The sequence below is a fragment of the Natator depressus genome, chromosome 27 (genome assembly GCF_965152275.1).
Source record: "Natator depressus isolate rNatDep1 chromosome 27, rNatDep2.hap1, whole genome shotgun sequence".
Taxonomy (NCBI): Eukaryota; Metazoa; Chordata; order Testudines; family Cheloniidae; genus Natator; species Natator depressus.
Window position 1 is genome coordinate 15,597,885 of NC_134260.1, and position 26,113 is coordinate 15,623,997.

Below are 26,113 nucleotides of genomic sequence, written 5' to 3' on the forward strand. Positions count from 1 at the left end.
CTGTCTTGCTATGTAACCTTCACCTCTCTGTGCTTGTCTGCCTGTCTCACCAACTGTGAGGGTGAATAGGGTGGTGTCTAGGGTGACCAGATGTCCCGATTTTATAGGGACAATCCCAATTTTTGAGTCTTTTTCTTATATAGGCTCCTATTACCCCCGTCCTGATTTTTCACATTTGCTGTCTGGTCACCCTAGTTGTGTCAGTAAGTTGTGGCAAAGATGAAAAGCCCTGTAGAAATGCCTGATACAATCTAATGTGTCTACTGTTCATAAAAAGAACATGCATCACGCAGATTCCTTCTGGCTAGAACATTTATCCTCTCATTGCATTCTACAATCACAAGTCTGAGAAGAATATGCAAAGGGGTGAACTTGCAGATCTAAATGATGGTTTTCCCCTTCATCATCTGGGACACATGCACTCCCACTGGGACATCCCCATCCATTACCATATAAATTAAAATTACCAGGGGGAGCAGGATTGCTGCTTCCATAAAGCTTTACTCAAGAAAAACTCTTGCAGCAAAATCTCCCATTGCCATTTCCAAAAAGACAGCTGGCTGCAATCTGTGTCTTAATGAGGCTGAACTTTAAAGTGAAAACCCTCTGCTTGAGTCCTTTAACCCGGCGTTCTCATTAATTCCACCTGTAATGAAGGCACAGTGGCTCATGGACAGCAGGAATTGTATTTGTCTCGCACAGTCCTGTCACCCTCCTGATTTCAACTGCAGAAGTAAATAAAAATGATTTACCATGGATACATGCGAGTCTATTACTGAAAACAAAATGATTCTGTGGAAGTTTCCTTTAATGAATCATAGATGACTGAGAGGCTCTGTTCGGCACTCTCCAGCTGGGGTATTTTTCATTGCTGATGGCTTGATTCTGCAGGTTCCATTTTTTACCCTTTAGTTACTGATGGTTAAGTGTGATGTGAGGGCTAAGGATTATTTTGGTTGTTCTCCATGACAACACCAGTTACAATAACAAATTTCTTCCCTGCAAGCTGGACAATTGTCATGTCATGGTCTCCCCAACCTAACCTCTGTGGAGTGACTGCATTTGTGGGGAAAGATTATGTGTCTTCCTGTTCCTTATAGGAATCCCCTGTTTCCCTACACTTGAACTCCACCAGCTTGGAAACCAGTTACCTTTGTTACCCTCCTCAATGTGATTAGATGTGCACAGAGTGGAGTGTATTATGTGTCCTCTAGAGGTAGCTACAATTATATTTCTTAGCACAGGAAATCCCAACAGGACTACAGCACCCACGATCCATGCAAGAAGTTAGGTGAGTCTGTGGTTTGAAGAGTGAAAATTAGAGCACAGGGGACTGTTAGTTACATATCTCAAATGTTCTGTCTTTTCTTATGAACCATGAACTCCACATGTCTACATTATGGCACGTCAACCTTCCACACAGGGCTGACTGGATGAGATTAGCCAGCCACACCGTGATCAGTCTCTGGCCTCCTTAATGAGCCTGAAAGGATCCTACAGAGCGACCTAAGTGTCCCACACTTAGAAGCTAAGCATGCTGCTTTTGCAGTGCTCTCCAGGCCCTTCTAAGGGAGGATGGGGGGAAGGTGGGGCCAACAAAACCCCTGGCCTGAGGGGAGGGGTACACAGGAGACAACACAAACCCCCTGGTAGGGGCAGAAAGGGGGAACTAGGTATGGGGTGAAGAGGGGCAGAGGGCAGAATCAAGGACACAAAGAACCCCTGGCATGGGGTGGGAACGGGGGATGGTGCGTGGCCCTCCCGTATCATTAATAACATCGCCCATCGCAAAGGACTTTACAGACCAATGCACGAGGACCCACTTCACCCGGCACAGAACTGCAGCTACCTCTGGGGCGAAACCCATCAGGCAGCGTGATCTGACTAGCACCCACGTGCCCCCCCACCGTTACCCATAAATCCATTCGTAGGCCGGAGGCGCTGCCCGACCGCTCCAAGAGTCACCCCAGGACGGCTGCCAGTGGCCGCCCCACGGGCCGGATGGGGGGGGCAGGGCCAGCTGGGCAAGTGGGACTGGCCTGGGGGGGGAGGGGGAGGCTGGGGGGGCACTGCACAGGGGAACAGCCCGGGGTGGGGGGCCTGGGCTACACGACACGGTTTCTCCAGCAGTAACTTGAAGCCCCGCCCCCGCCCCGCATGCCCCGCCCCCGCTGCGCATAAGCCCCGCCCCCTGCTCCAAGCCCCGCCCCGTTCCCCAGAAGCGCCGAGCCCCGCCCCCTGCTCCAAGCCCCGCCCCGTTCCCCGGAAGCACCGCCCCCTTGGGGGGGCCGGCGGCGGCGCTTCCGGGAAGATGGCGGCGGCGCGGGCCCGCTAGCGGCGGCGCCGGGCCCATGGAGGCGGAGGGCGGGGCGCTGGGCCCCGGCGAGCGCTGGGCCCCGGTCGGGGCGGTGGCGGAGGCGGAGGCGGGCGAGGCCGGGGCCCCGGGCGGGTCGGGGCCGGGCTCGCCGGCGGGCTCGCCCCGCTCGCTGCCGCGGCTCCGCGCCGAGCGCCGCCGCCTGCACGGGGCCCTGCTGGCGCTGGTCTCGCACTTCGCCCAGGTGCAGTTTCGGCTCCGCCAGGTGGCGCGCGCCGGGCCCGCCGAGCAGCAGCGGCTGCTGCGCGAGCTCGAGGACTTCGCCTTCCGTGGCTGCCCGGCCGCGCCGGGGGCCGGGCCCGGGGGGGCGCCGGTGAGTGCGGCCGGGGGGGGGATGGATTGCCCAGGCTGGGGGTCGGGGGGGATTGCCTGCGGGGGGTCGGGGGTGGATTGGCCGGGGGGGCGGACCAGGGGGCGGGATTGCCCGCGGGGGGGGGATGGATTTCCCGGGGGGGTGGGCGGCGGGGGGGCGGGATTGCCTGAGGGGGGTCGGGGGCGGGATTGGCCGGGGGGGCGGACCAGGGGGCGGGATTGCCTGCGGGGGGCGGGCCGGGCGGGGGGGGATTGGCCGGGGGGGCGGACCAGGGGGCGGGATTGCCTGCGGGGGGCGGGCCGGGCGGGGGGGATTGGCTGGGGGGGCACAGCGCTGCTCCCCGCTCCAGGCACAGCCTCAGGGGGCGCGGTGCCGGGGTGGCCCGTCTCCGCGGAGACCGATGCAGGGGAGAATTCGGAGCCCCCCGTCTTCTGTCCCGCTCCCGCCTTTCGCTCTGCGGAGCGGGTTGCTCTCGAGAGTCACGCTGGCGAGGTACCCCGTGGTCACACCCAGGAGAAGCGGAAGGGCTCCGCTTGCAGAACCCGGTTTCCTGAACGGTGCAATTTATGGGGAACGGCTTCAAGGTCAGAGGACCCGAAATCCACAACTGACTCCATCAAATGGTTCAATCCAACCTGTGTGCATGGGGCTGGACTGTTCATGCCCAGGCTCTGGACTAATCTGCCCTTGGGCTGAAGCACTGTTTCGCTCCGGTGCACCCATAGTTAGACTCGGCTGCACAGAGTTTTCTTAAACGTGGTTGTTTCACAGTGTGGACAGCCGCTGAATATGAAAGTTCACTTTTGAACCTCAGCCATGAAGTGCCCAGTTAAAATGAGAAGGTACGGTGTGTCCAGCAATAGCCATGTGAAGGAAGCTGAAGTGATACTGCACTTCATCTTTGTAGGATATATGATTCTGCCTGGCCTGCTAGCATTTCCCAGGAGCAGTACAAGACAGTCAGGATACAGTGTCCATGTGAATTTCTCCAGTGTGATTCATTAGCTTAGATCACTGACAATGTTTGGTATAACCTGCCTGTTAGCCTCCTACATTACAGTTCCCTTTCCACTCGCATCAGAACAGGGGAAGTTGACCTTCCTCATTTGATCTTACACCTGTACAGATAAATTATATTTACAGTTCCACACCCCTCTCCACCTTTTCCTCAAGCACAATGAACAAGGAGTGTTATAGCAAATTATGCATGGGGCTGGATCAGGATGCTGGGCTTAGCCAGGGCCCCTGCTACCAGCTAATGGGGAAGCCCTGTGCAAGGGGCCAGCTCACACTGGAGAAGAGGATGAGAGGGACAGGGAGGTTAATTGGGAATGTTGCTGCCTCTTTGCACATGGAAAATCTGGATGATTGCCATTTGCTTTTTTTAATGTTACTAAAAGCTGCTTAGCAGCTATTGCATCACCAAAAACAGCAGGGCAGGGACTTAGAGCTACTCTCAGAAGCAAAGAAGCTTCATCTGTACCCCCACAATTAATTAGTTTTAAATAAGATACTGTTACAAGGCCTTCAGTACCACTCCAGTCTCCTACACCAAACCTTATTCCAGTGGCAATTTCCTGCCCATCTGCAGTTTTAAAATGCTCCAGTTTAATCTTGCTTGTTTGCTGCCCTGTGCTGGAAGTGGTGAGGATAGTGAGCAGAATGAACTCTGGCTCTTGGCTGAACTCTCTCTTTCTCGCTCTCTCTCTCTCATTCTGTCTGTAGGCATTAGTACTGCTTGCAAAGTTCAGATTGAAGTCAGGGCAGTTCAAACACTTGCTTGGGACCCTTGATTTTCATGCAGGAGTAGAGATAGGGTTTGTGATCTTGATACTAATTGGCTTTGTATGTAATTCAGAAGGATCCCAAATGTCTGTGAGATAATGAGGTTTTATTTAAATAAATAAAATTTCAGCTACTTTATTTGAGGAAAAACAACAACAAGCCCAAATCTAATTTAGAATGTAATTGAATATTTCTGCTTTTTATTCCCATGCTTAATATCTGGAGGCTTTGATACGTGCCACTTTCAATATAAATCTGCCTTTCGATTGAGATATAATAGGTTGCATTTGTCTCACTTATGTACAATTTTAGTGCATTATCCAGAAAACCTATTCCTGAAATACCCTTCAGGTTATACCAAGATAAAGTGCCATGCAGCCATGACTCTTCTCTGTTATGTAGGGCGTGGTGTCAGGTTGCTGCTTCATTCTGAGATCTGTAAGAACTCCAGAAGTTACTATGAGACGTGATCGTCATCTGACTGCTTACAACAAAATTCTCTACTTGCTGAGGTTTCTGACTAGTGAGACTAGAGTAGGGGGGTGCAAGACGCCTGCAGAAACGCTTCTTTTGTATAGAGGTGACTGGGCTGGAATTTCTTCTCACTGAAAGCCTGCAGCCTCTTGTCAGTGAGGGTGCACAGAACTCGTTAGTGGCATGGGCTGTAAGGTTAACTGCCAAACATCCCTGGTGTAACAATCCTATCTCCAGGGCCTTGGCTATGAGTAGAGTGTTCAATTTCTTTTCCAATAAACTCATTTCAGGGGGAGCGGGAGAATCAGGAGCGAATTGAGGCTCGGAAGGAGAAGCAGCGAGAGCTGATCCTGCAGCTCAAGACGCAACTAGATGACTTGGAGACCTTCGCTTACCAAGAGGGCAGCTATGATTCACTGCCCCAATCCATGGTCATGGAAAGACAGCGGGTAAGGCCTCCGGATCCTCTGCCAGTGCCCTTTCTTAACACCAGCTAGTGCCTCCCTCAGAACATGTGGCCAGTGCTGATTCAGGCAGCTGTAATACATCATCATAAATCTGCATCCATGAATATAATCCATGGGGACTACTACAATTTACTGTTAGTGGACAGAATAAAGTCCGGACTGGCTTCGCCCCAGAATAACTAGTGGGAAAGTGAAAGCAGCAATCTGGTTCCGCAGGTGGGAGGGCCACATGAGATCATGACGCTCCTTATATGTAATGTTCTGCAGGTGATTATAGAGGAGTTAATAAAGAAGCTGGATATGAACTTGAATGAGGATATTGCGTCGCTGTCCCCAGAGGAGCTGCGGCAGCAGGTGGATGTGGCTGTTGCCCAGATTGTCAATCCTGCAAGGGTGAAGGAGCAGCTGGTGGAACAGCTGAAGACACAAATACGGGACCTGGAGATGTTCATCAGCTTCATTCAGGGTCCGTGCTGGGTTTTGCTTATACAATCAGGAGAGCTGCTCATTGGTGCAGCAGGGGCATCTTGGGTATAGCATGGCTTGAATCAGGGAGAGGAAGGATGCAGACCTCAATGGGGCAGAATCTGGCACAGAGTAGCACAGACCTCTCGGTGGTGAGGGATAGTGTGTGGAGACCCTGGGGCACTGATTCTGAGAGGCAGGATGGTCACCCATGTGTAGAGGAACACGAGGCAGTACTGACCTGCAGTCTGCAATATGTTGCCGAAATCTTTCAGCTGATGTAGGGATGCAAAATAACGAACTGTTGGCATTGTGGGTTCCTCATTCTAGGTGAAGCTGGAAGTCCTGGCCAGGTGGAGGATGGACAGTGTGCGTGTTCAGGCAGGAAGCCTGGAAGTGGCCCCTACAAACCGAATGCCAGGCTGCCTCCCGGGAATAACAGAGGTGGGCAATTTACATGTGTTTGGCTCTTGCTGCTTCTCCTTTTGTTAGCCAGATGGCTTCCATCCTGCAGGAACTGGTGTCCCATCACTTCCTACATTCAGTGCTTTTCCCCTTCTAGTGGTGATTTCCCTTACCCTTTCATTGATCCAGACAATAAGCCAGAAACCTTATGTTTGACCTCTTACCTTTCCCTGTTGGCCAGTGTGATTGTACAGTGAATGTACACCAACACGTCATTGAGGGATAGGGTCGCTCTTCAACGTGGAGCTCACAAAAATGAGGGGCTTCTGATAATTATCTGGCAGCAGACATAATGCAGACAAGGTGCTGTGCAGTCTCTCCTGACATGCTGTAGCTTTACCAAAGCAGCTCAGTCTTGGCCTGCACCACTCCAGCTGTTCTAGTCCTGGACTCTTCATCAGCAGAAGTCGCTGGCTGGTGTATCTATTGTTCGTTATAGTTTACAATGAGACCACCAACTTAAGAGCTTGATTTGGTCCCAGGTTCTGGCATGAGCAGGCCAGGTTATTCCCTGAGACAACTAGTTCCTTGCACATGAGCAACTTCCTTCCACAAAAGCTTCTGGCACCCTGTCATTATCCTTCTGATACTGGGATATCCACAAATCTGTGTCTGAAACACCCTCTCCCCTCACTAGAGGTCTTAAAATTCTGCTGTGGTCACTTGTGCCTGCTAAAAGAGCACCCCTAGTAGGATTCATTCTCTGCCACGTGATTTAAGGTGGATAATGCGGTTTGAGAATGGGACACATGAATATCTGATGCCCCATTTTCCAGTTTGCATGAGTGCTGAGACGCTGCCACTCTCTCTTGAGGAAAGCCGCATGAATCACCCAGCCACCAGCACCAGAGCGAAAGCATCCCCTAGTGGAGTGGCTGATGAGCTCCCTGTTCATAGGAATAAGCATAGAGAATCAGATTTATCTAACGGCAGTATTCCTCCTTTTCCCTAACCAAACAGTGAACCCAGAGGATGCCAGGAAGATGCGAGAAACAGGCCTGCACCTTATGCGTCGCATGCTTGCTGTGCTGCAGATATTTGCTGTCAGTCAGTTTGGCTGTGCTACAGGTCAGATCCCCCGCACCCTCTGGCAGAAGGACCAGGCCAATAAGGACTATTCTCCCTTAATTAAGAAACTGGAATTGTCTGTAGACCAAGTGAGGCAGCTGGCACTGAAGCACCAGCACCAGGATCATGTGCTCAGCTATTCCAGCATGCAGGATGTCTCCTTAGGAGCAAGAGATGAGCTGACACTGGCTGTGCGGAAGGAACTGACCATTGCTATACGAGACTTGATGGCTCATGGGCTCTATGCCTCTTCTCAAGGGATGAGCCTGGTGTTGGCACCCATTGCGTGCCTGATTCCTGCACTTACCTCGTCGCCACAGACCATGCACCCCTGGGAACTCTTTGTGAAGTATTACAACACCAAGAACGGCCGCGCCTTCGTGGAGTCCCCAGCGCGCAAGCTCTCCCAGTCTTTTTCCCTTCCCGTGATGGGGGGCATCACTGTGACCCCCAAGCAGAGCCTGTTGACGGCTATTCACACTGTCCTCACAGAGCATGATCCATTCAAGCGCAGTGCGGACTCTGAACTGAAAGCCCTGGTGTGCATGGCATTAAATGAACAGCGTCTGGTTTCCTGGGTGAACCTGATCTGCAAATCTGGGGCTCTGATACAGTCTCACTATCAGCCCTGGAGCTACGTGGCCAACACAGGCTTTGAGAGTGCACTCAACCTTCTCAGCCGCCTGAGCAATTTAAAGTTCAACCTTCCTGTTGACCTGGCTGTCCGGCAGCTGAAAAACATCAGAGATGCTTTTTGATGTGCCCTTTCCGGATTAGCCCCCTTTCCCCCATAGGAATGTATTAACTTACTTGCTTAGAGGAGGAGCCTTGTTTATGACCAAACTTGCCCCCTTTGAAGCTGGTTTTGTCTACTAGGATAGCAGTCTCCTGTCTTGACACTGGAAACCTCCCTTACAAGATTGTCTGTGAGGAAGTGCTGCAGATGTTTGGGTTGTGTGCCACCTCGCCCAGGCCTATGTTAATGCAGCTCCTAACAGCAGAGCTGCTGCACCCCATCTGCCGGTGCCTTGCCTCTGTGACATGCATTAGGAGTGAACCACTGTCCGAAATGCAATAAAAAGGGCCTGATTTTACAGCCAGTGCATCGGAGCAGCTCCCATGGAGTTCAGTGGAAGCAGTTCCTGTGCTGTGGCTGCACGTCAGCCCCCAGAATTTTTAGTCTAAAAGCTGTCACTTGTGGCATTTGGCTGTTTCACACAGAGCTGGGTGCGGCTTTTTGACAGATATACCTTCCTTCTGCTGCTTAGGCTTGATGTAACATGCCCGGTGGTGGAGTCAGACATCCCCTCCCCCACGTTTATGTAGATTTTGAATGTACAGGAGGCCTGGGAACAGTTTCTGCCCTGAGCTATAGTTGCCTATTGGTTTGTATCTTGCAGGATTAGTGGCTGCAGAAGTCCAGACATTGAGATTCTTTGGACTATGGGGTGACAGGTGACTCGATTGAGCATTCAGGTGCATTGTGTAAGAATCTCAGCTCCCTCTTGGAGCTTTGGTCAAAGCCCTGAATACCATCATGCCAGGGTTTCATTGCAGATGCATTGGTTTAACAACTGTAAACAAATATTCCCTTTTCCAGTTACTGTGTTTAACTTGAGTTAATTATTAGCCCCTGTGCTGCAAGAACAGTTGCTCATATGGCTCCTTGTAGAAAATAAATTGTAGTAGTTACAGATGTCTGATATTCCCAGTGTAATTCCTGAAAGCACTTCTGTGGTCAGTATCTCTTGGCCAGAACTTTCTACATCGAGTGTATTTGGTTATTGTGTAACTGAGCATTTTCTGCTGGTCTGAGGGCAAAGCTTCCTGCACTGGTTACAGGTAGGTCTGCAGTCAAATCAGTCAGCGCTGTGGAAGTAGTAATCTGCAAGAGAAAATCACTTCTGGCATCAGAAGAGAACTGAGGCTTTGACTGGAATAGAGCTGAGGGGAGTGGTCTCCTTTGTACATGCACCAGTGATGCCCTGAGCAGCAGGTAGTGGATTTATATGGGAAACAGTAGTGTCTCAGTCTGGCCTCCTGTTCCCTTCAGCTTCCTGGCAAAACAGCAACATCCGAGTCTCAGGCACATGGGGGAGGGTTGGGAGTGACCATTCCAATTGTACATTTAGTAGCTAGAAATAGGGCTGTCAAGGTAGTTTCTTTGTTCCCAGTTTCCCCACTGTTCATAATAGCTCTCTCGTTGAAGCTTGAAAAGGAATGTTTTCTTACTACCAGTTCCTCTCAGTTGCACGCACAGTTTAGTGCAGTCGGGCTGCTGGCTTCTACTTATTTCTGTCTAAAAAGCATTGAAACTATTATTTGGGAAAACATCTAGAATTACATAGACTGACACCACAGATTTTGGACATTGAGCACTGGGGCCCATCTGCTATCATTGAAGTTAATGACAAAGTTGCCACTACAGAGAGACCAGAATCTGCTCCTCCCCCCCCCCCCCCAAAAAAAAAATTATTTGCGTGTTTGGAGCAGAGTGAAATTTACAGTACACTATAAGGAGGGTGTTAGTTTCTTTGAAGAATTAGTGGTTAGTAACACATTCCTCCACATGTTTTTAATGCAGAAATAGTTTACTGTAATATAATGAAAACCAGCAGCAGTGACTCTTACATATGTGGAAACTGTTTTCATGTTGTACCCTTCAGTTATGAAACTGTTCATATATTTTGAGAGGCTTGTCTAAGGGTGAAAAATTCCAAGCTCATTTATCCAGATAAACTTGTCTTCCTGGACAGCAAATTATAGAATTACCAATGACCAACCACATTAAGATTAGCTGGAGAGGCAAGATTTAATTCAAGAATAATTTCCATGGAACATTCCCCATTCTGGTTTGGCTATTTTTTGTCTGAAATCTGCATGTTTTTGTTAAATCTGTGGCAGTTACAAATAAGTTGGCAGTTGAAGTGTCTGATTGCTGGAAAGGCTTTTCTGGGGCCCTAAATGGTTCCATAAAGCATCTTCAGGTTTTTCTAATTCTTAACTCCATTTTGTGTTAGTGCTATGCTGGAGAAGTTTGTGTTGTACACTAGTTCAGAAATCTGCTTTATTTCTGATGTTGATTTTGTTCTGATTTTAGGTCTGTGCATATGTGCAATAGGATGGATGTATTTGTGTTGTGGAGAGTACAATATCTATTGCTGATAATAAAAGTCATGGTGGTTTGTGTATGTTTTATTACGTGTACATTAATAGATAAACTGTTAATGCACCCTCTCATTCCTTCTAGACTTTGAATCTTTGGTTCATACCTACAGCTATTACCTTTATAGCTTGTATGCTGAACCATTATTTAGGAACAGAACATTTAGGAACAGATCATTGGTAACTAAAAACTGGGGTCAGCAAGGACACAACTGGGCACCACCAGGGGCAGCTGATGTCTTAATAGGAAAAAACCCCAAAACTTCTGGAAGGTCAAGTGCACCCCTTCCACATGGGCTCAGGGATGGGGCGAGGAAGAGGCTACCTTGGCCTTGAGGGCTGGAGTGGAAAGGATTGTCCATTTTAAAGTTTGCACGCCTGTCTGGAGTAATACCTTAGCTGCCCCATGGAAAAAAACGTGGAGGGGGGAAGATGCTACTTCTCCATGGTGTGGGTGTGAGGGGCTGGGAGAGGCAGGGGGGTCGGTCGGGGTCGCTGGTTTAGTTCCCGACAGTGTGTGTGTGGGGGGGCGGTTTACATGACTGGGGGGGGAGATAAACGCCCTCAAAAAGAAGGTTTTAAGTGTAAGGCGCACCCCGCGGCCAAGGGGCGGGGGCAGCTGTAGCACCCGCCGCCCCTTTAAACGCGCTGAAATGTGCACGGGGGGGGAATGTGCACGGTGCTGCCCGGCCGTGCTCGGCGCTGTATGAGCTGCACGGGCCCCGCCCCTGGAGACCGGACGAGCGCGGAGCTGCCGCTCCCCCGGGCCGGGCCAAGCCCCCCACGACTGCAGGGGGCCGGGTCCGCCGCGCGGCTCGGGCGGAAGCGGAAGTCAGGTGACCGGAAGCGCGGGGTGAAAGGTCGGCGCCGCGGCGGCTCTTTCCTTTTCCGGTCTGGGCGCCATCGGAGCCGCAGCCTCGGTGAGCCCCGGGCGGCGGGGCCGCCATCGGCCGCCATCCGCGGGGCGGCGGGGCCCGGCGGGGGGCGCGCGGGGCCGGGCGGGTCCGCGGCGGGGCCGGGCCGTCGGGCCGGGCGGGGCTGGAGCCGGGGGTGTTCCTGCGGGCAGCGGGCTCGGGACCCCGCGGGGCAGGTTCCCGGGGCGGGGGCCCCGGGCCAGGGTGGGCGCCCCCGGGCGGGAGGGGGGGGGCCCGGGCCAGGGTGGGTCCCCCGGTCCTGGGTGGGTGCCCCCCGGGCGGGAGGGGGGGGCCCGGGCCAGGGTGGGCGCCCCCGGCGGCTGCCTGGCCCCTAACGCCTGTTCTCTCCTGGCAGAGATGGGGAAGTTCATGAAGCCCGGGAAGGTGGTGCTCGTCCTGGCTGGGCGCTACTCGGGGCGTAAAGCTGTCATCGTGAAGGTAAGTCACCCGCTGAGAACAGGCCTTGTCCGGGGCCCAAAGCTGCGAGTACCAGGGAGGGGCCTTCGGCAGCGGTGGCCTAGCGCCCGGACCTTTCTGGGTGCTGTTGAAAAGCAGAGGGCGGGCAGGGCTTGGCCTGGGGTATGTAAGGGATGGCCCCACCTGCAGGTCTGGGGGTTCATGAATGATTTGCTCCCCATCCCTTTGGCATGTAGACGTGGGGCATATTTAAAGAGTCAAAGGCTCTCCCCAGTCTCCATAGTTCCCTGTGCCATTCTAGCGAGAGGCCTGTTCTGAACACGGCTGGGGATTTATGGGTTCTGATCTTAGTTGTCACTTAATCCCTTTGTGGTTTTATGTGGTTTATATCAACCTCTGTAGGCCTTAGTTGCTGTGTGTGTGTGTGTTCAGTGAGGGTTGGTTAACGTTTGCTGAGTGGGTCACAGAGAGGCCAGTGCACCGACATTCATGGTGTGCCAGGATGTGACGGATTGTCTAATGGTCAGGTACTAATCTAGGATTGGGAGTCCCAGGGCCGATTTGCTGCTGTGTCGCAAACTTGCTTTTGGACCCTGGACAAGTCACTTAATCCCTCTGGGTACGTCTGGCTGCAGCTGTGTCCACACTGTTACCTTCAGCGCACTCGCTTGAGCAGAGATAGCATGGATCTGTCTACCTGTGCTGGGAATCCAGCCTCCCAGGAGCTGTGCAGGGATAACCTCTGTGCCTCAGTTTCTCACCTGTAAATGGGTATAAAAGCACTGCCACCTCACAGGGGGATTGTGAGGCTAAATACATTAAAGATTGTGGGGCCCTCAGATTTTATAGTGACAAGGGCTGGATAAGCATGTAAAGTAATTAGACATCTGCTTTCTCTGTGTTACCTAGGAGCATCTGGAAAGCTGTCATCCATATGCTGCTTGTCGGGCTGAGAACGGAGATGCCTAGAAACGTTAACTCCTAGAGCTAGATAGTTTGAGGTTGTTGCATATATCCTGTTGTTATTCATGGGGGTTGCACACCTGCAGAAGAGAAGCCTCTAAAAATTCCATGGAATACAGCGTGAGCGTTCTGGGGACTTCCCTTAGTGCTGCTTTTTGTGGCATGCGGGCTTTAGATCTGTTCACATAGCTGAGAATTTTCTTTTGGGTTCTCTGCACCCTGCCATTTGGCGCTCTCTCCAACGCCTTAAACTCGTTAAGCTATAGCAGTTTTTCTGTTCAAAAGGTAGAAGACTCTATGGTGACCTCCCAGAATCCAGGTGTCTGTGCGTTGCTAATAGGTCTCCTGTGTGTTTCAGAACATTGATGATGGTACCTCGGACCGACCGTATAGCCACGCCCTGGTGGCTGGTATTGATAGGTACCCACGGAAGGTAACTGCTGCAATGGGCAAAAAGAAGATAGCGAAGAGGTCCAAGATTAAATCTTTTGTGAAGGTTTATAACTACAACCATCTAATGCCCACCAGGTGAGCAGGCTCGGGGCTCACTGAAGTGCTGCTAATAGAACTAGTAAATTCCTTTTAGTTTCCTTCCACATGGCAAAAGCAGCTTTTCTCTATGGAAAAGCCGAGAAATCTGCTGCTCTGAGATTTCCTCAGTTATGTCCTTATGCAGCTCAGTGAATAGATTTGCAGGATGCTGACTTGGGTGGCCAGTGATAATTATCTTGGAGGATTCAAAAGTTGGGGTGAGACCTTCATGATCTTCCCCATTCATTTATCATCGCGATTCAGGCTGACACTTTCACTGTGGGAGAGAAAAGGAGGACTTGTGGCACCTTAGAGACTAACCAATTTATTTGAGCATAAGCTTTCGTGAGCTACAGCTCACTTCATCGGATGCATACTGTGGGAGAGGTCGGTGAACAAATTCTGTTGTCCCCGAATGCATCTCTTGTGGCATTGGCCATTATTTAGACCTTTCCTTTTTTTTCTTTGGCTGGAGACACAGCCTTCCTCTTGTAAGCTCTGAAGAGGATTTGTAATAACGATACGGATCTCCTTGGTAAGGGACTTTGAGATCTACTTATGGACAGCGCAATAGAAAGAGCTGGGTATTTGGGGACTGTAGCGGAACCAGCATTTCATGATACTGTCACTGGCCTTCCCTTCCCCAGTCTGTTAGCGTTCTGTGCTTCTGAGTGCACAGTGAGGGCAAAGCAAGGCAGCTTGGCACCTCTCACACCATCTACTGGCTCAGAGTGCTTGAGGACTCCTGGGTCATTAGGGGTGCTGGCCTGATTCTGTCTCTTAGGTATGTTTTAACTGCCATCATTCTGTGGGCTGGCAGGAGAGGTGCACTGTCTAGCCAGGCTCAGGCTAGCTATCTCGCATCCTGGCATGTGGGTGTAGCACATCTTTGGGATGTTTCAAAGCCTGCTGTTCCCTCTCTCTCAGGTATTCTGTTGATATTCCTCTGGACAAAACCGTTGTCAATAAAGATGTGTTCAGGGACCCTGCGCTAAAACGCAAGGCAAGGCGCGAAGCCAAGGTGAAATTTGAGGAAAGGTGAGTTGGAAACTTGTTTCTCCCTCCCCCAGCTGCTTGTTACATTTTCACTTCTTTATTGAACTGTAGGAATCTGTTTATACTTCAGTTTCTGAGTCATTGAAACCTGCAATGCAGTGCCCCGGCTTGTTCTTGTTCTCAAGTGAAGTGTATCCATCCTGACAGCTGTTGGCTGGGAGACCCAAGGAACACCGGGTTCATATAGCACTGATGTCCCAGCATGCTCCTGAATGGGGCTGTGCTGGCCCTGCAGTGACAGTAACCGAGGGTCTGGCTGCTTGAGGATGTTAAGATCTTTTGCATTAACTGTAAATTAACACCAGGCCTCATCCTAAGTTAATATTTACCTACTTCCCTCCTTCACCTAAAATTCTACCTTTTCAGCTGGATACGTATAATTTTTCACTTCCTGTCCTTCAGTGTGTACTCTTTACCCCCAAGGAGGTTGCATTCTAGTGGTGGGGGCCAGATTCTTGCAAAGCAATGTGTTACGTTAACCAGATTTAATACTGCACTTGCACAAGCACCTGTGAACATACTGCAGGGAGCAACCTTGCCTGGTGGTGGGGGAGAAAGGGGAGGAGTAGGAGCAGATAGGACCTTAAAGGAGCTGTTTCCTAATTTTGTTGATGTGGTCTCCTGACATCCTGTTCCTTAGTTACCTGTTAGGTGCATGTCACTGGATTCCCTTTCCTATGTACATGACTCCAGTGTGCCCCGGCTGCAATCAGTGCTTCAGGCTGGCTGATTTGCCTTCTCAGTGGCCTCTTTCAGAGCCTCCCCTTCAAAGGAAGGAATTGTGACTAGCATCCCCCGCAACAAGAAACAATCATCCTTTCTTGGGACTTGCCTGCAGAAGGTGTAGTGGCTTCTATAGCCATCCTCACTGCCTTGGCTCCTTTGTTAGCTGCAGGATTACGCTGCTGTATCTGCTCTGGCTGACCTCTGGCTTGGGGCTGTGCAGATGTCTTGCTAACTTTGGGGTTGTGAAATACCTAGTGGGAATTGTCAGTCCTGCAACTGCCAAGAGTTGCTGCCCTTGTCCCCTGTCGTCTTGCTGACTATACAGGGTTAAAGAGGAAATTGTAGGCCTCATTTAACTTGGTTTGGGGCACACATCTCCATGCTGTACTTAACCAACCAGAGAAGCTAGTTCTGTCGAGGCAGATGCTGTTTTACATTCTGGGGTTATTCCCCTCCAGGTGAGGCACTGGCCCAGGATTTGGTATAGGGAGTGGCATTTTTGCTTTGCTTTCCTCCTTCCAAAGGCCTGTCACGCCTATTAGCAGGCTCATCCCAGCCTCCTGTAGTGCTTCTGATGTGGCCAAAGGGGTCACTGCATAGTAGTGAGGTGGCTCCCTCTTCATGAGGAGCTGAACTCACTGCTCTCCAGCCATGATGACGGCCTGGGCTCTCCGCTGTGGGACCTGTGTGGCCAGGCTGCAGTGCCCACAGGAGCAAATTCTCACTAGTGGGTTTAACCCAAGCAGATGAGGGTGAAGAGTCCCATGTGAGTTTTCTCTGCAAAGGGTTGGGGGAGGGAGGTGGTGGCTGCTCCAGAGCCCCACTCAGGCTGGGCAGATGTGCGCTTCTGTGGGCCTGAAGCGTGGGCCAAGGCTCGTTCGGGACACTGGTGCCAAGCGTTCCCTAATGTGTGGATTGTGCCTTTCTTTCAGATACAAGACTGGCAAGAATAAGTGGTTCTTCCAGAAGCTGCGATTCTAAACTTGTAACATGGCTGCATCAATAAATGTTTATTAAAAAACATTTTGTTGCCCTGTAAAGTGTTCCCTGGTGCGAAGCATCTGGCTTTGCAGTGTAAACATCACTGGCTCTGTGCTTCGATTAGATGACTTGCAGGGGTAATTACAGTCGAAGCGTTAAATGGAATTAAATACTAACCAAGATGACTTCGGAGAACTGCCCTAAGAGTTCTCTCCGTATCTGATGCGTTCCCCACACAATGTTGAGAGCAGACGACAAAGCTGCTCCACCTTTCCAGGAATGGAGGCTGGGTAGTCTAAAATGCGCTGAACATGAATTTAAGGTCACTCATGGGGAGGGAAATGATTTGGGATCCTGCTATTCCAGCTGGCTTTGGTTCTTTGCCTAAGAAATGGGAGTGATACCTTCAGTGTGGTGTTGGGGGGGGGGTGGAGGAGTGTCATTTTTTTCCAACTGCCTTTGCTAAGTATTGGTCTTCATCTGGCAAGTGGCAACTTTGATTCTAATAGTCTCCAACTGCATCATTGACCTTTTGGGAGCAGAAGCTAAATGAAGGTGGTGTGAGCTCAGCAGCGGGTAGAGGTAATTTAGAGGGTTTATTGTGCAAAAATTGTTCCATTGAAAAGGTTTCATGAGCACCTGGCGGATGACTTATCTGACGATCAGGAACTCAACAGAGACAAAGAAGCCTCTGGTCTCCCCCCGCACAGGGACTCAGGGCCACTCTATACTGCGTGAGGTTAGATGGGGATGTTGGCCCTTGCCAGGACCCCACTGCTATGAAGGGGGGATCGTTTCAGGGAGAGAAATTCTCTTCGCTGCCTGAACCGCAAGGCTTTGCTTTGTCCTAGTTCCTTTAAAGGGTCCCGCCCCTCAAGGTGTAAGCGTGACCGTCAGGGCGCTCCTGGCTGGTCAGGGAGGGCCGGCACACGGCTGCTGTCGGCTGAATGGCACCATGCATCGGAGCCTGCCCGGTGCAGTTCCCCTGCTCCTGGCTGGAGGCAGCGTCCGGCCCCAAGACCGAAATGAACTCACAGGGGTGGCCCTGGCGCGGTCCCTGCCCTGGGCAAGGCGCCGGGCTGCGGCCGCCCGGGCCCGGGCTCTGCCTCCGGCCGGCGCCGCGGGGCCGGGCGGGTGGGTCTGCGGGGCGGGGCGGCCGGGAAACGAAAGTGAAAGCGGGGCCGGAGTCGGGCAGGAAGCGCCGCTGCAGGAGGCTGGAGCGGTGAGAGGGGCTGCGGGTTCCGCGTGGGGGGAGCGCCCTGCGCTGAGCCCCCCGGGGTGCTGGGGGGGGGCGGTTCCTGCCCTGGGCTGCTGGGGGCCCATGGCATGCCCTGGGTCCCCCGGGGTGTTAGCTGGTCTGCTCCTTGTCCTAGGCCCAGCCCCGGCTGTGAGGGGGTTGCACCGTGCACCCCTTTTTCACAGGGTCTCCAGTGTTCTCCCCACCCGTTGGGAGGCGCTGTGCCCCCTCCCTCATTGTTTCCAGCCCAGGGGCGCTGCCTCCCCAAGTCCCTGTCTGGAGTGACTGGGGGAGCCCCTTTGTGCCTGCGCCATTGGCTCCGTTCCAGGGGTTCCCCCTGTCCCGGAGTCCCCGGGCGATGCTCTGGAGCTGCTCCCCAGGAAGCCAGGCAGGACTCTGCAGGAGTCTCCTCTCGGGGAGCAGCCTGTCTTCAGGACACACAGCTCCCCCGGCTCCACCTTCCTGGCTCTGACCTCGGAGCATTCAGCCTCCTCTGCCCCTCCCTGCGCTTCCCACAGCCAGTCCGCCCAGGCGGGGTCCTGGGGGGGCCAGAGGGTCCTGCCCCCCAACTCCGCAGTCAGACGGGACTCTCAGCCAGCCAGTAAAACAGAGGTTTATTAGACGACAGGAACATGGTCTAACACAGAGCTTGTAGGTGCGGAGAACAGGACCCCTCAGCTGGGTCCATTTTGGGGGGCAGTGAGCCAGACAACCACGTCTGCCCTTCACTCCATGTCCCAGCCAGCCCCAAACTGAAACTCCCCCCAGCCCCTCCTCCTCTGGGCTTTGTCCCTGTCCCTGGCCAGGAGGTCACCTGATTCCTTTGTTCTCCAACCCTTCAGCTCTCACCTTGCAGGGGGAAGGGCCCAGGCCATCAGTGGCCAGGAAACAGGGTGTCGGCCATTCTCTGTGTCCAGACCCCTGCACACACCTGCCCTCTAGGGCTCTGCAATGATCATACACCCTTATCACACCACCTAGATACTTAAGAACTGCCTAGGGGAAACTGAGGCCCCCCCCACACTATTCAGAGGAAACATTAAGAACAGTCGCACTTCGTTACACCCTCCCACCCTGGGGTGTTGCAGTCCTAGGGACCAGGCACCAGCCCCACTGGAGCAGGGCCCATTTCCCCCCACCCCAGAACTGGTCCTAGCCGGACATTTGGGAGCCAACCCTCCCTTTAGACTGTGTCTCCTGTCGCTCTCTGCGGTTTCTGGGCACCTGAGGGGGGGTGGGGGGCACAATCTTACTCAGACCAGAGTGACCTGCGGTGAACATGGGGTGAGCTCTCATCTGTCACCCCAAGCCTCCTCACCCCCCTGAACCTGGAGAAACGCTCCATGCTGCAGTGATTGGCGAGTCAGGAAGGCCCAGGGTCTCCCCTGGTGACAAGCCCGTATCACTGTAGAGCCAACGCTCAGCGTGATGCCGCTAGGGACGGGGAGCTTGATTTTGGTGCCAGATTCTGACACTTTGGTGCTTTCTCTCCCCAGGTGCGAGTGACACGATGACGGATTCCAAAGAGGTAACTGGGCACCAGGCGAGTCAGTCCCTGCCCTGGGTTTTTGAAAGCCAAAGTGGAAATTAACCTGAGAGTAACGTTTCCTGGGGGGCACCAGGAGGTTGGTTGCTTGAGGCCTGGTCTTCACTAGGAAATTAAGGTAGTATAACCCCGTCACTAAGGGGTGTGAAAAATCCAGCCCCCTGAGTGACGCAGCTCACCCGACCTAACCCCTGATGTAGACAGTGCGTTTCCATCAACCGGCCGCCTCGCCGAGGTGCCTTACCCCTCCCGTCCGTGAGGGCAGCGACTTCGCTGAACTGCTGCAGCAGCCCAGCTGTTGCGCTTTGAGTGTAGACGAGCTCTGAGCGCGGGGAGCTGGAGACCACCCAGGGGAAAGGAACAGCCTGAGTCCAGCAGGAAAGTTCCTTCCCCACCCCCACGCAGATTCTGGCTCCACCCCCACCCCTCTGGCTCCACCCACATTGAATGCTGACCCCTGTGCTGGTGGAGCCAGAGAGCTCATGTGCAGATGGTGACTGGCATGGCCCATGGCACAGGCTGCCCCATGCTTCCGTGCGTGGGCCCCAGGGTCACTGACCTCTCTTGGCTTTTAGGAGTCCTTTGTCCATCTGCCCGAAGAGTTCAAACTGGGGAACAGCGCCCTCGTGATGACATCCAAATGCCTGCGGCAGGAGATTGAGAAGTACAAGGTGGGTCCCTGGCCAGGCACTGTAGGTTGAGCAGCTGCTTTCCACGTGAGCTGATGGCGGGATGGGGCAGGGGCTCAGAATGTGCCTACCAGCTGCAGCTCCCTCCGCAGTGTGCAGTTAATAGAGGCCCAGCCCCAGACGATTCTGGGCTGATAGTGCCTGGGGAGGAGCTATGCCCCACTGCGCACCTGCACGGGACAGACTGGCATTCTGTGGGGTGGAAGTGGCCATGGGGACGGTGCAGCCTCTGCAGAGCAGCCCACGGGAGCCTGATGTTCCCTTCGGTGCCTCTCCCAGGAGCGCTGTCAGGCGCTGGAACAAGACCAGCGAGAGCTGGGGACAGCGAAGGAAGCCGCTGAGGACAAGACACGAGGATTCCGGAAGGAAGCCGAACTCCTCCGTGGGAAACTAGAGAGAGAGAAGTCTCTGAGCAGGGAGCTGGAGCCCTCCTACCAGGCTGGTTTCTAGGAATAGGCCCTTTGCACCCCACCCTCCCGTGATGCATTTAGTCAGAGTCTAGTGAATATATCTCAGAACCACAGCACAGTCTGGCACAACTGGCCACCTCTGCTCAGCGAAGTCCCAGAGTAGCAGGGGCTGCGGGTGGGTGTCAGGCTGTAACAGAGCTGGGTGAGGGGCGCGCAGGGCAGGAGGAGCAGGGGCTGCGGGTGGGTGTCAGGCTGTAGCAGAGCTGGGTGGGGGGCACGCAGGGTGGGAGGAGCAGGGGCTCCAGGTGGGTGTCAGGCTGTAACAGAGCTGGGTGGGGGGCGCGCAGGGCGGGAGGAGCAGGGGCTGCGGGTGGGTGTCAGGCTGTAACAGAGCTGGGTGAGGGGCGCGCAGGGCGGGAGGAGCAGGGGCTGCGGGTGGGTGTCAGGCAGTAGCAGAGCTGGGTGGGAGGCGCATAGGGGGGAGGAGCAGGGGCTGCGGGTGGGTGCCAGGCTGTAGCAGAGCTGGGTGGGGGGCGCATAGGGGGGAGGAGCAGGGGCTGCGGGTGGGTGCCAGGCTGTAGCAGAGCTGGGTGGGGGGCGCATAGGGGGGAGGAGCAGGGGCTGCAGGTGGGTGTCAGGCAGTAGCAGAGCTGGGTGGGGGGCGCGCACGGGGGAGGAGCAGGGGCTGCGGGTGGGTGTCAGGCTGTAGCAGAGCTGGGTGGGGGGCGCGCAGGGCGGGAGGAGCAGGGGCTGCGGGTGGGTGTCAGGCTGTAGCAGAGCTGGGTGGGGGGCCCGCAGGGCGGGAATCATGGGTGGTCCACTGGCAGAGCTCCCCTGCCCCCTTCTCTGATTAGCTTTTCCCTCCCTCCTGAAGGAGCTTTGTCTGGCAAAGGAGGAAAGGGGCACGTTGCTTCAGGAGAAGCAGAAGCTGGAAAAGGAGCTGGAGGAGCTGGAGGCGAGGAGAGTGGCCTGGGAGAAGCAAGTGAAGGTGAGGAAGTTCTCAGCAGGGTCCCCAGCTGGCCCCGCCCGTCTGCTGGTGATTGTCGCTGAGGGGCCCGTGGGCCTGGCGGGGGCCGATCAGTTCAGGGCTGGTTGCAGTGAGTGCGCTCGACTCCCGTTCTGGTCGGAGGGGGGGTACAATAGCCCGCTAGCGGCTCTGCCGATCCCCGAGTCCCCCGGCCGGAGTCTGGCTCTAGTGAGAAGTGGGGAGCACATGGGCTCGGGACCTTGCTTTTACATCTCGGCCGAGAAGATGCCTCCAGCAGCACGGCGCCCCCCGGCACTGGGGTCAGCGCTACTCGGGGGGAGCACCCTTCCGGAATCCTCCATGTGCTGTGGGGGGTTGTTCCCTCGGAGGGCTCCCACCCCCATACTGACCCTGCTTCGCTTGGGAGGTCCGACCGGGTCCCTGCCCGGGCTGCTCCGGCGGCAGCCTTCCAGGCATTAGAAAGCCGGCGCCCTAGGCGGGATTCGGTGGGGAGCTGAGCTGCAGGATCTCAGGTGGGGGCTGGCGGGGATGGGCCCCCGCCGTTTCCTCCCACCCCTCCCTGGGCGCAGCACTCCCTCACGCTGCCCGGCGTGCTTTCCCCAGGCGCCGCCCTCCCTGCCGGACAGAAAGATGTTGTTTAAGGGACACGTGACGGAGGCCGAGGACGTGAACGCACTGGTGGTCGCCCCTCGGGTCCAGCGGGCACTGCCTGGGGGCTCTGCCCTCCTCACCTTCGAGGAGCCAGAGGGTAGGTCTGTTGCTGCAGGCCAGCCTGCCTCTGGTCAGTGCCTAGTCTGGGGCGGCCTCCCCGCTCCCCACACACTGGCTAAGACGAGCAGCCTGGTGCCCCCTTGGGGTCCCTCCCGCAGAGGTGCCTGGCCTGGGCGCGAGGCCCCAGCATTCCCCTCGCTGAGGGCCCTTCGTGCTGCTGTGGCTTGGAGCCCTGCTGCCCTTCGCTTTGCCAGACTCTCTCTCCCACCTGCAGAGCCTTCCTGTGTGGAGGCCGTGCCCCACGGCCCAGCCCTTCCTGTGGGGGGATCCCCTGCCTGGCTCGGCCCTGGCCCATCCCGTCCCAGAGCCGCCTGCCTGGCGCTCCCCAGGCCTGAGTGGTTTCTCCCTGTTTGCAGTTGCCCAGAGGATCCTGGAGATGAAGTGGCACGAGGTGAAGCTGGATGAGAGTGCCGGGTGTGAGGGCCGACTGCGAGTGCAGGCGGAGCCGGTGGAGCTGCTGCTGCCCTCAGCCCTGGAGGTGAGGCCCAGCTGCCGTGGAGTCTGCATGCCGCATCCCTTGCGGGGGCCGCTCAGTGTCCTTGGCTCACCGTCAGTGCCCGGGGCTTTTGCCTCCCCCGAGGAACTTCAGCAGCCTCTCGCACGCTGGGGGGATGGGCCGTGCCCGGCAGGGGCGGGAAGCCTCTCGCACGCTGGGGGGATGGGCCGTGCCCGGCAGAGGCGGGGAGCCTCTCGCACGTTGGGGGGATGGGCCGTGCCCGGCAGGGGCGGGAAGCCTCTCGCACGCTGGGGGGATGGGCCGTGCCCGGCAGGGGCGGGGAGCCTCTCGCACGCTGGGGGGATGGGCCGTGCCCGGCAGAGGCGGGGAGCCTCTCGCACGCTGGGGGGATGGGCCGTGCCCGGCAGGGGCGGGAAGTCTCTCGCACGCTGGCGGATGGGCTGTGCCCGGCAGAGGCGGGGAGCCTCTCGCACGTTGGGGGGATGGGCCGTGCCCGGCAGGGGCGGGAAGCCTCTCGCACGCTGGGGGGATGGGCCGTGCCCAGCAGAGGCGGGGAGCCTCTCGCACGTTGGGGGGATGGGCCGTGCCCGGCAGGGGCGGGAAGCCTCTCGCACGCTGGGGGGATGGGCCGTGCCCGGCAGGGGCGGGAAGCCTCTCGCACGCTGGGGGGATGGGCCGTGCCCAGCAGAGGCGGGGAGCCTCTCGCACGTTGGGGGGATGGGCCGTGCCCGGCAGGGGCGGGAAGCCTCTCGCACGCTGGGGGGATGGGCCGTGCCCGGCAGGGGCGGGAAGTCTCTCGCACGCTGGGGGGATGGGCTGTGCCCGGCAGAGGCGGGGAGCCTCTCGCACGTTGGGGGGATGGGCCGTGCCCGGCAGGGGCGGGAAGCCTCTCGCACGCTGGGGGGATGGGCCGTGCCCGGCAGAGGCGGGGAGCCTCTCGCACGTTGGGGGGATGGGCCGTGCCCGGCAGGGGCGGGAAGCCTCTCGCACGCTGGGGGGATGGGCCGTGCCCGGCAGGGGCGGGAAGCCTCTCGCACGCTGGGGGGATGGGCCGTGCCCAGCAGAGGCGGGGAGCCTCTCGCACGTTGGGGGGATGGGCCGTGCCCGGCAGGGGCGGGAAGCCTCTCGCACGCTGGGGGGATGGGCCGTGCCCGGCAGGGGCGGGAAGTCTCTCGCACGCTGGGGGGATGGGCTGTGCCCGGCAGGGGCGGGCAGCCTCTCGCACGCTGGGGGATGGGCCGTGCCCGGCAGGGGTGGGCAGCCTCTCAAACGCTGGGGGGATGGGCTGTGCCCGGCAGGGTCGGGCAGCCTCTCGCACGCTGGGGGGATGGGCTGTGCCCGGCAGGGTCGGGCAGCCTCTCGCACGCTGGGGGGATGGGCTGTGCCCGGCAGGGGAGGGAAGCCTCCCCATGTCCTGCAGGGCTGTGTGCCCTGCTGTGGCCTGTTCTCAAGGTAACCAGGGCTATGCTCAGTACCAGCACAAAGCTCCCCCCATTGGAGGCCTGGGGCATGAAGCTCCCTGGTGCCCACCTCCTGCCATGTCCCAGACAGCCAGGGCCCCCTCTTTCCAGGCTGGAGCTGTGACGGCCTGGTACCTGCCCCGCAGATTGAGATGAAGCTGAGTGACAGGTGCATCCTGCTGTCCAGCCTCCCCCGCCTGGATCTCTCTGAGGAGCAGCTGCTGGACAAGCTGGAGATCTTCTTCAGCAAGAAGAAGAATGGGGGCAGTGAGGTGGAGCAGCGGGAGCTCCTGAGTGATTCTGGGCACGTGGTGCTGACCTTTGTGCACAATGGAGGTACGTGGGGGAGACGCTGAGAGCTGGGGTGGGGGGCCCTGGAGCTGTCAATCCAGGGAGGGGACAGCTACCTGCAGCAGACAGAGCGTCCCTCTGTGCGTCCGCCAGAGGGAGCCGTGAGAAGGGCTGGAATGGGGAGCAGGCTGGGGTGGCTCCAGGTTCCCAGAGGCTGCACTGGGCTAGGTGCCCTTGGCCCCGGATTCCTGGGGTGTCCTTGTGCAGATGCTGCAGGCGCCAATGCTGGTGTCTGAGCGGCCACTTTTGCACCCCCGGCACTGGTGGAAAGGCTCAGCCTGCGGGTGGGAGCAGGAGGTCAGGGCTTCTCTCTTCCTCGGCAGTGGCGGAGCAGCTAGCGAAGAAAGGACGCTTCCAAGTCCCCATTGGGAAGCAGACGTACGAGCTCAAAGTGACGCCCTACATACGCGGACAGATCACAGACCTTCAGGTAGGGGTTGCAAGCCCCAGTGCGTTCCCAGTGTGCGCTGGTGCCACCCCCGGCCAGGTGTGAGCCCCAGTGTGCACTGACCGCACCCCCCAGCGTGCACTGATCCTGAGACCCCTCCCCCCCCACACCAGCCCCAGCGTACACTCACCGTGCCCACTCCCCACAGTGTGCACTGATCCTGACACCCCTCTCCTCTGCACAAGTCCCAGCACATGCTGACACCGCCACTCCTGACCCTAGCACCACCCCCACCCTGGGCGTGAGCCCAGTGCCCATTTTCCACCCTACATGCACTTTGCACAAGCCTGCGTGCCCCACCCCACCCTCGGCATGCTCCAGCGCTCGCTCTCCCTCGAGGCTGAAGGCACACGGCCAGCCGAAAGGGTTGATGGCCAAGAGCATGAGAGGGACAGAGGCAGACTGAGCTCTGTGGGGCAGGGGCTGTCTCTTGTTCTGCGTCTGCACAGCGCAGAGCACAGTGGGGCCTGGCCCATGACTGGGCTCCTAGGCCCTGTGGAAATACAGATGACAACGCTGGGGAGTGGCTGAGACACAGTGAGGAGGAGCCCAGCTGGGGAACCCCTGCTCTGCATTCCCAGCACTCCCTGCTGCTGGGTCAGACTAGCCGCTCTGCAGGGACCCTGCCCCGATGGACAGCTGCAGGAGGCTCTGTGCAAAGCTAAGCGAGGCGCTGGAGCTTGCCTGGCGAGCAGCAGGCAGGGTTTGTGCCTTTGTGCCCAGGGCGTGTGTCACACCCTGCTCTGACTCCTGGGGGGGGAGGGGGATCTCTGTGGCGTTTAATTCCATCCGTTGAGATCCCCAGCCACGGACGCTCTTCTTCCCTGGCTGCTCTCCCCGTAGCTCAGCCAACACCTGGCTGTGCCAGCAGGAGACAGCGCGCTCTGCGGGGTCACTCCTCTGCTCTCTGCCCCTAGGTCCGTCCGTCCGTCTGTGCCAAGACCGTGCTCCTGTCGGGGATCTCGGACATTCTGGACGAGGAGTCCATGAGGGACGCCCTGGAGATTCACTTCCAGAAGCCCAGCCGAGGCGGAGGCGAGGTGGATGCCCTGGGATACGTGCCAGTGGGGAAACAGGGACTTGCTGTTTTTGAGGAGGACACGGACTGAAGCTCCTTCATGGACGTTAACCCGAACTCGAGACAGTCGGCGCCCAGGGACTGGGCCTGAGACAGCCACAGGCTCAGAGCCCACGCGTGCTCCATGTAGCACTGTGTAGATTAATCGGACTCTGATTGGAATTAAAGTATTTAGGGAGCTGCTCTGGGTCCTTGGCCGTGTTCTCAGGGCCGAGTGTGGATCTCTGGTGTTGTGGGGCTGGGCACGAGAGAAGGATCTTGTGAGAGAGCCATGGGGCGAGAGAACCCCATTTCGGAGCTTCCTGTTTCGGCCTGCGTGGCTCTCCGCAAAGCCCTGGCTGTCGCCAACACCCAGCATGGAGGACACGGGCATGAAATGGCGTGAAATGAGCAGTAGGTGAAATACCAACGGCTCTCTGCCCACCAACCCCAATAGCGTTTAGGCCCTACTCGAGCATCTCGTTCCAGCAGGGTGTGGGGCCCGCTGGGTGTAGGGTTAATAAACGAGTTTGGA

The 26,113-nt window shown here is 56.3% G+C and overlaps 3 protein-coding genes across 3 annotated transcripts; all 3 read left to right on the forward strand.

Annotated features, from left to right (window-relative positions):
- The first annotated feature begins 2,351 nt into the window (after window positions 1-2,351).
- Window positions 2,352-9,868, forward strand: RUNDC1 (RUN domain containing 1). Its single transcript, XM_074940890.1, has 5 exons — window positions 2,352-2,687; window positions 5,237-5,395; window positions 5,681-5,879; window positions 6,209-6,322; window positions 7,304-9,868. The coding sequence occupies exons 1-5, from the start codon at window positions 2,352-2,354 to the stop codon at window positions 8,167-8,169; spliced, it is 1,674 nt and encodes a 557-aa protein (XP_074796991.1). The 3' UTR covers window positions 8,170-9,868.
- A 1,509-nt stretch (window positions 9,869-11,377) lies between these two features.
- Window positions 11,378-16,256, forward strand: RPL27 (ribosomal protein L27). The gene is made up of 5 exons (XM_074940447.1): window positions 11,378-11,496; window positions 11,846-11,928; window positions 13,229-13,398; window positions 14,329-14,439; window positions 16,116-16,256. The coding sequence occupies exons 2-5, from the start codon at window positions 11,848-11,850 to the stop codon at window positions 16,162-16,164; spliced, it is 411 nt and encodes a 136-aa protein (XP_074796548.1). The 5' UTR covers window positions 11,378-11,496; window positions 11,846-11,847; the 3' UTR covers window positions 16,165-16,256.
- Window positions 16,257-17,311: 1,055 nt separating this feature from the next.
- On the forward strand, window positions 17,312-25,798 carry IFI35 (interferon induced protein 35). The gene is made up of 10 exons (XM_074940729.1): window positions 17,312-17,386; window positions 18,898-18,929; window positions 19,523-19,618; window positions 19,916-20,074; window positions 20,921-21,034; window positions 21,638-21,782; window positions 22,162-22,283; window positions 23,869-24,058; window positions 24,397-24,503; window positions 25,439-25,798. The coding sequence occupies exons 2-10, from the start codon at window positions 18,912-18,914 to the stop codon at window positions 25,628-25,630; spliced, it is 1,143 nt and encodes a 380-aa protein (XP_074796830.1). The 5' UTR covers window positions 17,312-17,386; window positions 18,898-18,911; the 3' UTR covers window positions 25,631-25,798.
- Window positions 25,799-26,113: the final 315 nt, after the last annotated feature.